Source organism: Lacerta agilis, chromosome 6 (genome assembly GCF_009819535.1).
Source record: "Lacerta agilis isolate rLacAgi1 chromosome 6, rLacAgi1.pri, whole genome shotgun sequence".
NCBI classification, from domain to species: Eukaryota; Metazoa; Chordata; class Lepidosauria; order Squamata; family Lacertidae; genus Lacerta; species Lacerta agilis.
Genome location: NC_046317.1, coordinates 81,396,346 through 81,414,287, shown reverse-complemented (window position 1 = coordinate 81,414,287; position 17,942 = coordinate 81,396,346). Strand labels below are relative to the sequence as shown.

The 17,942-nt window shown below is 45.9% G+C and overlaps 1 protein-coding gene across 1 annotated transcript; it reads right to left on the bottom strand.

The window, feature by feature from the left end:
* Positions 1 to 1,083: 1,083 nt before the first annotated feature.
* PCK1 (phosphoenolpyruvate carboxykinase 1) lies at positions 1,084 to 16,746 on the bottom strand. Its single transcript, XM_033153615.1, has 9 exons — positions 16,480 to 16,746; positions 15,289 to 15,470; positions 14,818 to 15,021; positions 13,890 to 14,077; positions 12,620 to 12,782; positions 10,880 to 11,104; positions 10,652 to 10,783; positions 9,307 to 9,402; positions 1,084 to 1,542 (listed from the first exon to the last, which is right to left on the bottom strand). The coding sequence occupies exons 1-9, from the start codon at positions 16,701 to 16,703 to the stop codon at positions 1,088 to 1,090; spliced, it is 1,869 nt and encodes a 622-aa protein (XP_033009506.1). The 5' UTR covers positions 16,704 to 16,746; the 3' UTR covers positions 1,084 to 1,087.
* Between the last annotated feature and the right edge of the window lie 1,196 nt (positions 16,747 to 17,942).

The following is a 17,942-nucleotide window of genomic DNA, read 5'->3' as shown; positions in this document are numbered from 1 at the left end:
CTGCACATTACTCAGCACCTTGCTGAGATTTGTAGGATGGGTGGTTGCCTGAAGAAGCCACCATCCCTAGACCACAAATGTGTTTGCCTGTGTGTTTCCTCTTTCTGCAGAATCTGGGTTTTCTGAAACTTTTACTGCGCTAGTCAATTGGAAAGGGTTTTTTTAAGGGGGGGGGCGACCCCTTGAATTCTCAGAATGTAGTGCTGGACCCTGGCTAGAGTAGCTGCGTCTTGTTTTCCTCCTCCATAGGGTTGCCGGCCCTAGAGCACCCCAGACCCTGAGGTTTCGGGGCCCAAAGCCGAGACCTAGGGGCAGTGATGTCACAGGGGCAGGTACCCGTGATATTCAGCACAACACATTAAGCATCGACCAAAGTCGCTGAGAGCATGTGATTCAAACGAAAAACACACAAAGTCTAACAAATGAGCAAATATGTTAATGGTTGGAAATTTAGATAATGGTTGGAAATTAAATGAAAGGGGGTGCTCCCAGGCATGGGCGTAGCCAGTGCTTTTCTTGGGGGGGGGACAAAAAGTTGTTGAGCTTTGTTTGGAGGTAAAAATCCCCCCCAAAAAAGAGGACATTACAGGAGGCAGGCAGAACCTCAGTTAACTGAGATTTTTTGGTAATACTTTTCAATACTTTTTGAGGATTTGGGGGGGCAGCTACTCCTCCGCTCCCTTGGCTATGCCCATGTTCCCCCCAGGTCCAGCTGAAGTGACATGGTCACTCCTTTTCACTTTCTTAATTTTAGGTAGGGAAGACACTCCCACCCTCTCTGCCTCATTATTTATGACGTTACATGAGAACTGCAGATATCATGGGACAGCTTTCTTGTCTTGCAAGTGCAGTAGCAGTGGAAACAAGCTTATCAAGCAACAACTCTGATCAACTTGGTGATCGCGGCTGCATGAGTTTGATTTTCTGATAAGCCTGAGAACTTCAATTGGCCGATAGAAGTTATAGCTCTGCTTCCTAATTCTTTCCTTTTGTGTGTGTGTGCTTCCAGACATGGTCACTAGAAAAAAAATGAGCATTTATTTCATTTCCCCCTCTCACACCAAGCTACAAATACAGTTTTGATCATTTACAGCTGCTTTATTCTCTGCTCTAGAGCAATAACTTCTCTTTCCATCTCGTAGGGGAGGTCGGCGTTGACTTGCTCTTCAAAATACTTCTTGATTTCTTCCACCTCCTTTTCCCAGAAGTCTCTGGAAAGGGCAAACAGTTCCTGTGTGTCGACACCTTCCAAGCCTTTCAAGTTCAAGCCCGTGTCATCAGGGACGTAGCCGATGGCTGTCAGCTGCGCACTCTCCTCTCCCCGAATTCGGTTGAACATCCACTGCAGCACCCGGCAGTTCTCGCCGAAGCCGGGCCACAAGAACCGCCCTTGCTTGTCTTTCCGGAACCAGTTGACGTGGAAGATCTTGGGCAGTTTTGCAGCAGGCCGGTGCGCCATGCTGATCCAGTGGGAGAGGTACTGCCCAAAGTTGTAGCCAAAGAAAGGCCGCATGGCAAAGGGGTCGTGCATGATGATCTTGCCTGCAGGGAGGGGGGGGGAGATCGTGTTATGAGGGTCTTTCTTGCCCACATTCACAGCATCATCAATTCTACGGTTGACCGGGGAATGCCCATCATGGCTCAGAGGCACAGCAAGAGCTCTGCATACAAAAGGTCCCAGGTTCCATCCCAAGTATGCCCAGGTTCAATTTCAGTCAGTCAGTCTGAGATCCAGTGTGGAGTAATGGTTAGAGTGTTGGACTAGGACCTGGGAGACCATGGTTTGAATCCCCTCTCTGCCATGAAGCTCGCTGGGTGACCTTAGGCCCATGGGTAGACAAACCTAAGTCCCAGGGGCTGGATCCAGCCCTTCTAAATCCGGCCCAGGGACACTTGGGAATCAGTGTGTTTTTACATGAGTAGAATGTGTCCTTCTATTTAAAATGCTTCCCTGGGTTATTTGTGGCGCATAGGAATTCGTTCCCCCCCCAATATAGTCCGGCCCCCCCAAAGGTCTGAGGGACAGTGGACCGGCCCCCTGCTGAAAAAGTTTGCTGACCCCTGCCTTAGGCCAGTCACCACCTCTTCGCCCAACCTACCTCAAAGGGTTGCTGCAAGGATGAAACAGGGAGAAGGAGGAGAACCATGTACAGTACATGGAGCTCCTTGGGAAGATAAAGGGGGTATATAAATGTAAACAATAAATAAATAAAAATATTTTTTTTAAAAAGTCAGTGCAGACCAAAATAAAAACCAGAAGACAATACTGAGCTTGATGGGTTAATGGTCTGATTTGGACCACGGCTGCTTCCCACACAGAACGAGGCAACTTGTAATGAGGCAACCAAAACTCTGCCCTTGAACAGGTAGGTAGCCGTGTTGGTCTGCCCTAGTCAAAACAAAATAATAAATAAAAAAAATCCTTCCAGTAGCACCTTAGAGACCAACTAAGTTTGTTCTTGGTATGAGCTTTCGTGTGCATGCACACTTCTCAAAGCAGTCAAGGTGTAAGCAACTCTGGAGCTGCGATGGCCTGGGGCTGATGGGAGGTGTAGTCTAAAGAAACCTGGTTGCCGAAGGCTGTTTGAGATGAAGGCTGGTACGCCTCCCTCTAATGAACTGCTACTGCTAAAGAGGTAGGCAAACTAAGGACCAGGGGCTGGATCCGGCCCAATCGCCTTCTAAATCCGGCCCACGGTTGGTCCAGGAATCAGCGTGTATTTACATGAGTAGAATGTGTCCTTTTATTTAAAATGCATCTCTGGGTTATTTGTGGGGCATAGGAATTCGTTCATTCCCCCCCCCCCACCAAAAAAAAATATAGTCCGGTCCCCCACAAGGTCTGAGGCACAGTGGACCAGCCCCCTGCTGAAAAAGTTTGCTGACTCCTGGCATAAGCCGACTACTGCAAACAGAAGCCGACGTAGCCATTTGCATTGGTACAGCGTTAATGACTTTAATCCAAATGTTTGTCATGAGCAAAGCCAGTCATGAGCAAAACCAGCTCACTGGTGGGTCTGCAGCATGGGCAGCCTTGCCCCCATAGCAAACAAGGCAGGGGTCCAATGAGCTGGCACCCGGGTGCACTTTGGGCTGCCCAGGCACAACAGAGGATGTGAACAAAAGCAAGAGCGCACTGAGCAGGCAACTGCAGGGAAAACCAGAAGCTTACCTGAGCCCTGAGACCATGGTCAGACCAGGGCTGCAGTCTCTGAGGCTCTGCATCAACCCCCCCCCCCAATAAAGACAGAACATCACAACACCACACCTACTTATTTCCAGCTGAATTCAACGAGAATTTAAAAATATACAAGACATCTTAATTTATTTCAAGGCCTTCTGCATTTTTAGCTTTGTCTGGATCGTGCAAAAGAAAAAGAACAGAGGACTGGTCTGGATACACCAGTTTCTGGGGTTGGTTCATGCACCAAGATGTGCAACCAAATGAAGTTGTTATTTTAGGTGTCCGATCAACAGATAAGTTTTGCCAGAGGGCCACAACGAAAAGGAGTGTGTGCTTCAACACCCCAGTCCAAATTTGCACGAAAGCCTACTGTGGCGTTTGCCTTTCTAGGGAATACATATAGGAGAAGGAGTAAGTAAGGGGTTAAGTGGCTGGCCCTAGGCGGTCCAATAAACAGAGGGGGGAGGAGCTAGGGGCAGCTGAGGGAGTCAGTTAGAGTTAGAGAAGAGTTGATGAAGAGCAGTTGATAGAGAGAGTTGGTTGGTGGGTGGTTGTTGAGTGTGAGGGTTGGTGGTGAGGTAGAGTGGTGAGCGTAGGCAGGGTTGTAACCATTATCTTAAGTTGTTGAAGTTTCTAAATAAACACTTATTATTTTGTTTAAAATTTCACCCTGACTGTGAAAGTTATTACCAGGGAGGGGATCCTGGTTGGTGGCAGCGAAGCGCGTGGTGGCACAGGGATCAATAGTCCGTCAAACGACCGGGGACCCTGTGTGATCGCCACAAAACTGGTGGCAGCGGCGGGATAAGATCAATACGCCAGCAGGAGACATCAATAAGCCCGTGGAGGGATATTGAGATCATTGTACCTGTTCACCACAAAATTGGCAGAAGCAGCTGGGGTTAAGCAATACACCTGGAAGGGGAAGGGTAAATCTGTGAAGTGATAACCTAGCCCGGGGGGTGTAGTTGTGGTTACCCAAGGACGCTGCAAGGCTAAGATAACAAAAGGAGAAAAGAGAGCTCACAAATCTGTTCTGGCAGGGGGTTTTGACTTGGGGTTGGAGGAAGTAAGCTTAACGGGTAGAGAGAAGACCCATAGCAGAACTTTGAGACCCGAGTCTGGAGAAACCTAGCCAGGGGGAACAGTGCTGAGAGGAGATTTCTCTTATTTTATTAATTTAACTGTCAATCCTCAATCACACAATATGCCACCTAAAAAGACAAAGAACCCTGTGAGGGAACCAGCTCAAGATAGCTCTGAAGGGGAGGAAAATGGGAATCCTCTGAGGGAAGAGCAGAGCTTAGAAGATGAAACTAATATTGTACCTGAGGCGAGAGAGCCACGAGTTTCTATAGAATTAGAAAAGTGGAAACTAGAACAACAATATAAATTTGAATTAGAAAAAGTTAAGGCTGAACAAGAATTAGAAAAAGAGAGAATTCGAGCTGAGAAGGAAAGTGAGAGCGAAAGAATGCAATTTCAGTTGGAAATGAAGAAACTAGAATTAGCAGCAATGGAGAATCAAAATAATAGTAATAACGCCAGTAGTCAAACAACAGGGAAGGTAGATTTAAAGCGATTCCCTGAGTTCAAGGAGAAAGATAGCCCAGAGGCTTTTCTGATATCATTTGAGAGAGCCTGTAAAGATTTCCAAGTGAAGGATGAGGAGAAAATGGTGATCTTAAGGGCTAGAATTAGTGGGGTACTGGCAGAAATATACGCTCAAATGACAGAAGAACAGTCAACAGACTTTGAGATGTTTAAACAATTAATTTATACGAGGTTTGGAATTACCTCAGAACAACTAAGAAAAAAATTCAGGAGTGTGACAAAGTTGAGGGAAGAAACGTATGCTCAGTTGGGGGCAAAAATTACAAATTACCTCAAAAAATGGTTAGAGCAGGAGGGTGCGGATTCAATTCAAAAAATCAGAGAGGTTATTGCGTTGGAGCAATTTTATGCCACCATAACTGGGGAGCTGAAATATCTTGTAAAGGAAAGAAGTCCTAAAACCATCCAGGAGGCAGCAACCCTAGCTGACCAAATTAATGAAATTAGGGACCATGGATTTGATAGTCCAAAATTTGGCGGGAAATTGTGGGGGAACCCCAGAAACCAATTTCAATATGCTAAAGGAAGCTCTTCTCCGGCAATGAAAAAGGGAAACATACCACAGTCAAAAAGCCCAAGTGACGTGGGCCAAACTAACACCCATACCTCTGAGGTAAAAGAAAATAAATCTAATTATACTGGGGGAAGAGATATGAGGTGCTGGTCGTGCAATAAACTGGGCCACAGAAGCTTTGAATGTAAGACTGGTGAACAAGTTAAATCTGGGAGCACAAACACTCAAAAACACTCTTATTGTATCCACTCAGTAGGGCAGGGTGAGGCTAAGCAGGTTGCCACGGAAACCGAAGCTCTAGCTAGGCCTGAGACAGAGGAGATTCCTGAGGCCTCAGTAATACACTGTTACTTGATTAAACAGAATGATGTGCTCTTGAGAAAGTCAGGAGAAAATATTTGGATTGAAAACAAAAAATATCTAGGGTTAAAAGATACCGGATCCCAAATCACAATTGTTCATCCTGAGATAATCAATCCCGAGAGAATAATTCCAGGAAAAACTATAGAATTAAAAGGAATCGCCAAAGAGCCAGTTAGACTCCAAATGGCTGAGGTAAACATTAAATTACATAACTGGAATGGGAAGTGGCAAGTGGCCATTTCAGAGGAAATCCCCACTGCGGTGCTTGTCGGTTGGGATCTCCTGGAGCATGTACAGAGTGCGTTTGTTATTACCCGCTCCAAAGGGGGCCAACTGTCAACTGATACTGAGGGAAGCGAAACAGTTGCCAATGAGGGCAGGACTCAGAGTCCTCAAGTTGAAACTTTGAGTGAGCCAGGCTTCCTAATACCTTTTAAAAATACTCAAAAGACTAGTTTCTCTCAGGAACAAAAGAATGACATGGGACTAAACGGCTGTTTTGAGGCAGCAAAATCTACTGTTCCATTAACCCCTGATTGCCCAGAGAGGTTCTGCCTAGAGGAGGGGCTGTTATATCGTGAAGCCCTTAGCACACCTTATAAAGGGGGAGGAGGAAACCGCAGACAACTAGTGGTTCCTCACATGTATAGAGAAAAAATCATAAAGCAAGCCCATAATAGTATTTTTGGGGCACATATGGGGATAACTCGGACCAAACGAAGAGTGGCACAAAATTTCTATTGGCCAGGAATGGGGAAGCAAATTAGAATGTATTGCCAAGCCTGTGACATTTGCCAGAGGCAGGGATCAGGTCAGGACAAAACCAAGGCAAAACTGTGTCCTTTACCTGTAATCTCCACACCAGCCCAGAGTTTAGGACACGACGTGGCACAACCCGTGCCTAGAGCAACCAAAAAGGGGAATGAAATGCAACTAGCCTGGGAGGAACCATCCCAAATCGTGTCCAAAATAAATAATGCAAACTACCTTATCCAGCAGGGGGATGAGGGGCGCAAGGTAGTTCACATAAACATGATTAAGCCTTACCAGAAAACTGAAAGCTGGGCTCCCTGTGCTATCCGAGAGGACCCAGAAGAAGCAGAAATACCATGCTGGGAGGGGAGAGGGGAGCAAGAATGTAATATACAAGAAGTTAAGCTAGCCCCTACCTTAACCCATTCACAGCAGGAAGAAATAAGAAACATCCCACAAAAATTTAAAACGATTTTCAGTAATACTCCAAGACTAGCAAAAGGGGTAGTCCATCACACTGACACCGGGATTGCAAAGTCTTGTGATTTCATATTTGTTATGCCGTATGATGAACAGAGTCAGATGTGGTCGCAATGCAAAGCCAGAGCTGATGCTCCATATAACCACACCATAATGGAATATGAAAAATACATCCACATGGGCATTAATCCAAAGAAGATTGTGATGGGTGTTCCATGGTACGGCTATGATTATACCTGTCTAGGCTCAATTAAGGCCCATGTTTGTTCAATTGCAAATGTTCCTTTCCGAGGGGCTCCATGCAGTGACGTGGCAGGACGTCAGCGCCCATATAAAGTAAACATTGATCTAGTAAACAGTTTTATTTCCGGGATCCTGTGGGATGAGGAACAGAAAGCCCCATATTTAGAATGCAAGGTCTTTATATTTGATATTGGGGGGCAGGCCTGGAAAGCTTATGACTGGTCACATATTACCATAGTGACGATTGTTGGAAAATACAACCCAGAGCTTATGGGTTATGTCCCTTCAAGAGGAGTCAGAGTTGTTTTAAAAAGTGACCTATCTGTGAGATCAGTTAGAACAACTATTCAAAGTTATGATAAGACATTCATCAGTTGGAAATATAGAAAGGAAAACATACTGAAAGTTATAGTTGCCAGGGTGTCCCATCAACTTTCTATGAAAGTGAAAGTGTTTCCTACACTAGAGATTGTGTGGTGGGAAGTTGGGTACCCTGCTGCTCATGCAATACAAATAAATGCCCAAGATGAACGTGGTTACACAGCATTAACGTGGCCACCACGTCAAAAACATAAAAAAGTCGTCTTCAAATTGTTTGAAGTGGGAACTGATAATTCAATACAGATCAAAGATGGACTGACAGCAAGGGAGATTGCTAACAGCAATAGGCAATCAGAGCTTTTTAATCTACTTTCATTAAGTAAACCCGTGTGTCCAAAAAGCTTCAGCAAGCTGACTAAAAAAGCAGCTTTCCACAAACTTCTGAAAGCAGTTCCCAATGAATTAAAAAGCCAGACAACTAGTTCTAATGCAGTTTTTGATGACTTGGAGACGTTGGTACAAGGCATCGAGCTTCAACACTTAACAGAGATCCTGAAGGAGAGAGAGGGTGATCCAAGAGAGCTTTTGACCCTGAGAAACAAAGACTCTACACAGATTGGAATCCACAATCGGTACAGACGCATCGACTGCAGGGATCGGTGTGGGACTGTGTCATATGGCGGAGGAAGACAACTCGCATCCCATCACGTGTGGCAGAGAAAAGACTGGTGCCCAGAGAAAGACACTTCTTGTGGCGGTTAAGGACAATAAGGAGCGTCAAAGGATCCTGGACATCGTTGCAGATGCCTTATCACGAAGACCCGAAGGCAAAGATTAAAATGGACAGTTACAAATTTTCTTGCAGTTAACTAAAGGTTTAATATTGCATGATCTATTGTATATAATGTGAAAAAAAAAACAATTATTAAGCCAGTATAAGATGAGGAGTTAAGGTTAGTAAACATAGAAAATGTTTGTTTGAATTAAGGTGTCACGCAGTTTGATCAGGAGTATAACTCTGTGCAGTTATCCCTCCTGAATCAAACTTATTTAAGGGGGGAGGTATGTGGCGTTTGCCTTTCTAGGGAATACATATAGGAGAAGGAGTAAGTAAGGGGTTAAGTGGCTGGCCCTAGGCGGTCCAATAAACAGAGGGGGGAGGAGCTAGGGGCAGCTGAGGGAGTCAGTTAGAGTTAGAGAAGAGTTGATGAAGAGCAGTTGATAGAGAGAGTTGGTTGGTGGGTGGTTGTTGAGTGTGAGGGTTGGTGGTGAGGTAGAGTGGTGAGCGTAGGCAGGGTTGTAACCATTATCTTAAGTTGTTGAAGTTTCTAAATAAACACTTATTATTTTGTTTAAAATTTCACCCTGACTGTGAAAGTTATTACCAGGGAGGGGATCCTGGTTGGTGGCAGCGAAGCGTGTGGTGGCACAGGGATCAATAGTCCGTCAAACGACCGGGGACCCTGTGTGATCGCCACACCTACTACTGGCAAGCCCCAAATCCTTTTGCCTGTGTGGGACAATACCCGGGGGAGAGCAAAGTTTGGCTAATGGGCTGCCAGTGGGTAACTTGGTTCTCACAAACACCAAAGAAGCAACACCATTGAGTCCCTGCCTCGCAACCCTAAACTAGCAGATTGCAAATTTCTCCAGACCTTGGAACCATAAGATCTTTTCACCAGCCATAATTACTCACAACGGCTATGCTGCCATCATTATATTCACACTAAGAAAGAAAGGAAATAAGTTCCAGCAACTAAGTGTCAGCAATTTCCAGGTGAAAATAATGAGACGTGCTATTTAAATGCGAAAGCATTATTATAGTCTGACTTACCTTTATGTTCAGCGGCAGCTGTTGCTTCTGATCTCATCGTTGCACCTACGAATACTCCATGCTGCCAGTTAAGGGCCTCGTAGACCAGAGGCACACCTGGGGAGAACAGGAACAGCTGTAATATTCAGAGCAGGGCAGTCCAACTTTCCATACCAAATGGGCCGCAAGAGTACTTTGACACAGAACCCGCGGGCCACACGCACTAAATTAAAATTCCACATCAGTGATTGCAATATATTTGGCATTACAGTGGTACCTCGGTTCTCGAACGTAATCCATTGCGGAAGACTGTTTGACCTCTGAAATGTTCGGAAACCGAGGCGCAAAGGGGCTGGCTGCAAGTTCAATTGGGGAAAATGAAAAACACGCAGCAGAAGCCGTTCAACTTCCAGGGCGTGTTCGAAAACAGAAGCATTTACTTCTGGGTTTTTGGCGTTCGAAAACCAAAACGCTCGGCTTCTGAGACGCTCGAAAACCGATGTACCACTGCATTTAATACACGCAATTAATATATATGATTAAATATATATAATTAAATATACAATTATTAGATTTAATATCTTTAACTATGAAACAAATTTAATACACAGTTATGTGTGCATTGCACAAAAACATATAATTATGCTTCATGTTTAATGTCTCTTCTTTAAAAAAAAATGTCCAGTAACACCTTAGAGACCAACTAAGTAGTTCTGGGTATAAGCTTTTTTAAAAAAATTCGACTGCGTCCTGAATCTAGTCTCTTCTTTACCATTGCTGAGGGTCGCCAATAAAGGCCTCATAGGCTTCTTGCGACCCGTGGACTGGACCACCCTGATTTAAAGGTTGGCAGTGCCACACATAATGATTTTTTATGCTTTCAAACACTGCAGCAGCAGGAGGCGTGGAGCTAGCAATTTGTGAGTTTGGGCGCATCCTTCCTTCTTGTGGTTTATCTAACCCATTCGGACCTTAAACAGTTCAATCAAGAGGCTAGGCTATCTTAAGATACAAGGAGTTAGAGAGGGATGCTAAGGTTACCAATGGCCTCTGCCTTGGTAACCTTGGTTCTCGGATGAAATCTGTTCCGGAAGCCCTGTTCGGCTTCCGAAACATTTGAAAACCAAGGCATGGCTTCCCATTGGTTGCAAGAGCTTCTTGCACTCAGCGGAATCTGCGTCGGACGTTCGGGTTCTGGAAAACATTTGAAAACAAGCATTTACTGCCGGGATTTCAGCGTTCGAGAACCGAGGTCCCACTGTAACAGCTAATAGATACCAAGATAATTTTTGTATGGACACCCTATGTAAATGCAGCAAATAAGCACACAAAATAGAACAGACAGTCCCCCTTTCGAGACTCTTACCTTCAGGTCTCCGCCCTCCAAATATGATCCCCTCGATTGGCACTCCTTCTGGAGCCTCCCAGGCGGGATCGATAATGGGGCACTGACTGGCAGGAGAGCAGAACCGGGAATTGGGGTGGGCACAAGGTTCCCCTGTGCAAATATAACAGATATTTATAGCGGCACCATTAACCGAAAACACAATGGCAATAAAAGAAACAGTGAGCCGTTAACTGGAGTTAATTGTACCGCTCTTGGTTGTCCATTCCTTGTTTTTCCACGACGTGAGCGTCACCCCGGGCGCAAACTGCTTTTCCATGCCTTCCCAATACACGCCTCCATCACTAGTTTCTCCCACGTTGGTGAAGATGGTGTTCTTCCGAATGGTCTTCATGGCGTTGGGGTTTGTTTTCACTGATGTCCCAGGAGCCACTCCGAAGAAGCCGTTCTCTGGATTGATGGCTCTTAGGTTACCTGGGGAATTTTAGAAGCGACACGTGAGGTTCGGAGACCACTTCTCTGCTTCAGCTGCTCCACACCTCTCCAACACACACCCGTTCCTCCTTCAATCCTTTCCAACTCTTTAACAAAACTCTTCTGCTCCTACCCGCTCACAAATACTATTTTCGGGCTTCTCAACTTTGGAGCCACTGCTGATGGTTCCCATCTGGTTATGCCAAAACTGCAAATGCATTTTAAAGCGCCCTAATTAGCACTCACTTGGGATCCTTCCTTCCATCAATTAATGGATACTACATGTGTTTCTGAGATATTCCCTCTTTAAATGTCACTGCTCTGCAGGAGACAATATTTCTCCACCTGCCTATCTTGAAGTTAGGAGAAAGTCTTATCTGTTTCTTTTTGTAACAATGAAGCGCACATACATGGTTTTACTGGAGGGTTAAAAAATATATTCACCCTCTTTCCACACCCTGTAGCAGAAGAAGGAAGGGTGACAGGAAAAAGTTTGGGTGAGTGGGTTGCTGGTTTTCTCAGCAATGGTGAAACTGACAAGGGTTTGCGCACACAGGCAGTTCTTCATGAAAGGCTTTGAAATGTAAGAACAAGCCGTTCCAAAGTGGGTAGAGTTGTACTGAGAAAGTGATGGGAGAGAGGGTAAAAATGCATTTCAGACGGAACACCTGATCGCTTCAAACGCAGGGGCCACAAAAAATGCGAGAAGTTCAAAATGCCACTGTGAGTCATTAGAATCATAGAGTTGTAGCATTGGAAGGGACCCCCGAGGGTCATCTAGCCCAACCCCCTGCAACGCAGGAATATTTTGCCCAACGTGGGGCTCGAACCCACGACCCTGAGATTAAGAGTGTCTTGCTCTACCAACTGAGCTATCCCACATTTCTGAATGGCCGCCAGATTATTTAAAAACCCAATACAAATATAATTAACGCTGCATTTCTTGTTACATGTGGGAGGAAGGGAGGGTGTAAAAATGAAAATAATTTGAGAAGCATGTGTGAAATCTGCCTCAGAAACAAGCTAGAGCAAGTGCCTCTACTACCGGAGGTTGTGAGCAGGAAAATATCTGTTCTTCCACCATCAGACACTAGGCTTTCCTGACAGCAAGTACAGTCTGTTCACACAAACGTTATCAGTGCATTTTTTTATTCAGTGAAGTGGTCTTCACTGCACTGGCATGGTGAACCAGATACATGGTCCTTTCAACATGCGTCCATGTTGCAGCCAATGCATATTTGATCAATTCGCTTTAGAAAGTTTTACGGGGTCATGCGAACACGTGGCCTGGAAACCTGTTGAAAGATCACAAGGATGTTTCACCATAGCGAGGTCAGATTGAGTTTGCCAACAAGAAACTGTGGCACCTGCCCCATACCAGATGGGACCAAGAAACTGTCTACCTCACCCAACTTTTGCTATTGGCTCAACTGCTGTTTTCAACCACTGACATCAAACAGCTCTGGAACATCAACATCCCTGGCTAAATCCCCACTTGGATGCTAAAGAGGTTACCTTGGTCATCAAATTTCATCCAAGCAATATCATCCCCAACACACTCGATTTTCCACCCTGGCAGAGTTGGGTTCATCATGGCCAAGTTGGTTTTTCCACATGCACTTGGGAAGGCTGCAGCAAAGTATTTCTTTTCACCTTCCGGATTTGTGATACCCAAGATCTATTTAGGGGAGAGGAAAAACCCCACTCTCTTAAGGAGTGCCATGCAGCTGACAACAATACCGTATTGGCCCGAATATAAGCCGCACCTGAATATAAGCCGCACCATTAAAATTCAAGGGAGGGGGGGGGGAGGAAAAAAGACAATACTCGAATTTAAGCTGCTCCCTTAAAATTCTGCAGGCACTCACACCCGGTCTGTTTTACTGTATGTCTGTTTCAGCAGCAATCTTGTAAAAGCCAATTTTCATAAGCAACAATTTGACTTTTCGCAGTTGGAATTGGGGGGGGAGGGAGTGAGGCTTATATTCAGGCCAGTACCGTAATATTAATGACTGCAAAGCATAAATAATAAGCCAGCTAATCTCTGAACCACTGCGGGACTTTTTCAAACCGAAGAGCGAAGCTACCAAGTGAAATTCTGAAACGTCAGGGAGGAAAAATAGAACATGGTAAAATAGTGCACAATTCGCAATCCCTGGAGAATATGGATTTCTGAACCCCATTTAGTCTCTGTTCGTGTATTTAGCATTCTGCTCTGCCCTTCCTTCAAGGCCAGGGCAGTCCCAGTGCTCTCCCCTTCACAACAACCCTGCGGTTTTAGGCTGACAGAGAATCACTGGCCCGCTGACTGAGGATTTTGGACCTGCCACTACACACAGGTTTTCTGTATTTAAATATATTACTGCTACTATTGAACAGGCTCTGACCTAGTCCCTATATGAAGAGAGAGCCCCTGTATAAGAACCCCTATAAAATTAAATAGGGGTCTGCTTTCCTCCTGCCCTTCTCTCCTTGTGGTGTGTCCGAAGACTAGGGAAAACCAGAGAACCTCAAAAATTCCCTAAAAAAAACTTTAAGGTTAGTCAGTATGATTATTCCCATTTAACAGATGGAGAACTGAGGCTGAGCGAGAGTGACTTGCCAAGTGTCACCAGTTGAAGGATCTCACTGCTGAGCCATGATTTTTTAGCTGCGGGCATCCCACCCGTGCCTTCAAGCTCTTTCTTGTTCCATAGAAACAAAGGCATTTACTGCCGTTCACTGTGCCTTCGGTTGCAACGACACCAGTGCAAGCGACACATTTATTGTTAAAACTTCCCCCTACCAGCATGTGCTCAGCAAGCCAGCCCTCTTCCTTGGCGATCCTGCTGGCGATCCGGAGAGCAAAGCACTTCTTTCCCAAGAGGGAATTTCCTCCATAGCCGCTTCCAAAGGAAATGATCTCTCTGTGATCCGGGATGTGAGCAATCAGAGTCAGATCTGGGTTACAGGGCCAGTTATTTACCAGAGGCTCTACAAAACAAATTAAGCAAAAACACATTATTTATTGGGATTGGTGACCTGGATAAAAGTGCAGCCTCCTCCTTCTTTTAATATGCATCCTTTTAAAACTGGACCACGTGCATACACTATTTGTTTTTCTTTTATTTGGTACACAGTAAGCCCACAACTTGTGTGTGTTCAGCTTTATGCATGTGGATATATATATATATATATATATATATATATATATATATATATATATATATATATATATATAAATGGGGTGGAGTTCTGGGGAAAATGATTTTGGCAATCCCACCTGCCTTTGAATCCAATGCATTTTGACCGCAATTTTAGCTTTAGGCACAATCCCCAGAATGTAACCCCGGCATAAGTTGTAGTCTTACTGTACAAAAACTGAATTTCAGTGTTTGTTTCCCAGCACTAGGTGTCACTATAGTGCTGTTTGCACAGCTAGCAGCAGCAATATCAGCAACTAGTGGCTTTGGAAAACAGTTAATTCTTCATACATTTTGTTTGATAGAGAGGTAGGCCAAAACTCTCTCCATTTTCTGTAAGACCAGATGGCACTGAATCTGCAGAAGCAGGATATGGGAGAACATTAAAAAGAAACCCAGCTGTTCCAAAGCATCTTCAGTGAGCAATTTCTGGTCCATCGGGATGATGAGCTGCCTGGCAACCTTGCACAGTAAAGCACCCAGGACCATAAAGTAACGAAGACTATGCACTTTGCACTGAGAATGGCTTACTTTTCAACGGCAAAGGGCACCCAACTGAATGGAGGCATTTCACAAATTCCCCGTTGCCCAGGGCCTCTAGGACAGACGTCCCCATCCGAGTCATGATCCTCATGCTGGCCACCACATAAGGAGAATCTGTCAGCTGAATCCCAAACTTGGATAAAGGGGAACCGATGGGCCCCATGCTGAAAGGGATGACATACATGGTGCGCCCTGCAAAAGAGAATCCGAGAAAGGATTTCAAAACAGCAACCAAGACCAAGCAATGTAAACATATGCTGGGAGTCTGTACCTTACATGTCTCCTTACCACCCCAAACCCTCTCTTCTCTCCTTTTATTTTAGGTGGCATTTTGAAAAACAGGGGAGGCTAACTTTTTTTGCACTCAAAACATTAGAAGGAATCCTCTTTTGCACAGGAGGACGATTATCTAAACTCGAGGGCAGGAATTTGGCACGGCGACAGAGAAAACTCTCGCACCTTTCATGCACCCAGGGAATCGTACGCTGAAGGCTTTCTCAAAGTCCTCCTCAGACATCCAGCACCCCAGCTGGCTCATCCCACTCTTCGGGATTGGGATGGTGTCTCGCTGCTCCTGAGTGACGATGACAGTTTTGCTTTCGATTCTGGCCACATCCCTCGGATTGGTACGAGCCAACCAGCTGTGGAGAGAAGGAGCAGGACACCTACGCTTCAGCCGTTTAGGAAGCAACCTGAACGCCTTCCCTGCCCGGCGTGGCTTTGCAGAGCATAGGAGCCACACACCATATCTGCAGCCCTGCGGCACACGGGAGCCGAGGCAGAAGTGGGGGGAATAGGCAGGTTGCTCTGCCAACCTGGCCCCCTTTCCTGGAAAGCCTTGTTTTGTGGATTCCCAGCAACACTTCCACTAACCCACACGCCTGGCAGGCAGCTGGTGGGAAAGTGAGCTCCATCTTCATCTGGCGAGACCCAATCCAGTCTGGCACAAAAGGGTTTTGGGTTGCTCCGCCTGATATTAATAATTACAAGATTCCAATACAACTCTACCATGCTATGATGTTTGAGTATGAAAGGACTATTATTTACAACACAGTCTCTCTCTCTCTCTCTCTCTCTCTCTCTCTCTCTCTCTCTCTCTCTCACACACACACACACACACACACACCCCTGCTCCTCCCTTTATACTGGGGTGTGGATCCTGTGACCGTCAAGATGTAGCTGGACAACAGTTCCCTTCAACCCTGAACATCGGCCATGCTGGTGAGGGCTGATGGGTGTCGCAGTCCAACAACATCTGGAAGGCCACAGGTCTCCCACCCTGCTCTAGATGGAGGTTGTAGGATGTGCCACCTTTCCCAAGCTTCCCCACTCCCCAAACTCCCCAGCTGTTCCCCCCACCCCTCTCTAAACATTAGGTCCCATTTAAGAAACATCTCCTGACCATCCTGGACCACTAACCTGCCATCTGCTTAGCAAAATAAATCAGAGAGGCTGGAGAAATTACGTTGAAACACTGAGCGCAGCACTCTAATAAACTAGCAAGCAGGGACATCAAAACCGATGGTATCAGCAAACCCCAGGCTTAAGGCAGACCAAACAGCAGCTGCTGAAGGGATCCCATCTTAGGCTTCAGCCACCCTCACTACAGTAGCATGCACACACAAATACGCACAAACACACCCCACTTACCAATTCTCATATTTGCCAAGCTTCTTAATCATGCCTTCCTCCACCATGAGCTCCAAGATCCTTTTGTTCTCATGCTCTGAGCCATTGCAGATGTGGACAGCTTCTGGCTGGCAGAGCTCAGTGTTGCTTTCAACGAAGTCCCTCACATCTGGCGCCAGGCTCTTCGGGTCTCCCTGGACGAACTTTGGGGTGGCTCTCCTCTGTGCCTGCAGCTGGGATGGCATCGCCGGTTCTTTGCAAGCACAAGGCTCAAGGTTGGAGGTCCGTAATAGCAATTGCAAGGCTGGGGGGGGGGGGGGAGAGAGAGAGAGTATGTAGTGTAACAGATCTGGGTTGAATAGCTTGGTTTAAAATACTTGCAGTGATTGGAACATAGGAAGCTGCCTTATGCTGAGTCAGAGCATCGGTCCATCTCAGAATTGTCTTCACCGATGGCTCACCAGGGTTTCAGGCAGTGAGTCACTCCCAGCAGGTTGAGACCTTCTGCATTCAGTGCAGTTGCTCTTCAATTTCTACAGCCCTTCCTCATGATCAAGAAGCACCTATCACCAGACTGAGGAACAAGAGGTCATCTGAAACTGAAAGTGTCTATATCAAGGTTAGAACTGAATGCAAGTTATAGTACTTACCTTTTTGGAGCTGCCTCTGTTTTTAGGCTCGGAGAGGATTTCGCAGGTTCTTTCAAGCAGTGAGGTGTTGCTTAGGGACAAGCTCTGTCCCAAACCTCTGGTCTTCCAGAAAGCAACTTCCTTGCTTAAGTACTCTTCTTTGGTCGGAGTCCACCCCACCGTCTGGAGGCTCGCCTCTGACGTCACCGCATGAAAACGTGTCTTCTGGCTCGTTGCCAAGGATGGGTGTCCTCAGAAACGAACTAGTCGTCCCCAGGAGCTTATCTGTTAACTGGCTCCATCAATGAGTGCTTGCGGGCCGTTCAAGCCAGTTTACGAAATATCCTGGCTAGGTCAACCTTTGGCCTCATTCTGTCCCTGTCCCTGTTGCAAAACAAAGAAATAAGGAAAGAAAGAAAGAAAAAAGAACTGTCGTCATTTCTCAAGGCAAGCGAAAGGCTGAGCACACCCACCCACACACCCCCGGATGGTTGCAGAAGCCGAGGCTCGGAGGGCAGTTATGTGTGCAACAGATAGATAGAAAAGCAGGTTTCGTAGTCACAGCAACTGCTGTGAACTGCAGGCTCGCCCCAGGCGTGTTTACTCGCTTTTGGAAATTTCCCTTGGCATGGGGGAAAAAGAGGAGGTCTGAATAGCAATCAGAGGGAGAGGAAGGGAACAACATTTGCATTCAGTTCACACATCCCAGTTCCCATGATATCCCGTATGAATGGGAAAGTTTTAATTTGGCTCGGGGAGTCAGGTTTGTAAGTTCATTATAAAGATGCTTCCGCTCTACTTGGCCTTGGCTTTGCTTTCACGGAGGCCTCCTCTCTATTTTTGCGCAAGCCCCAA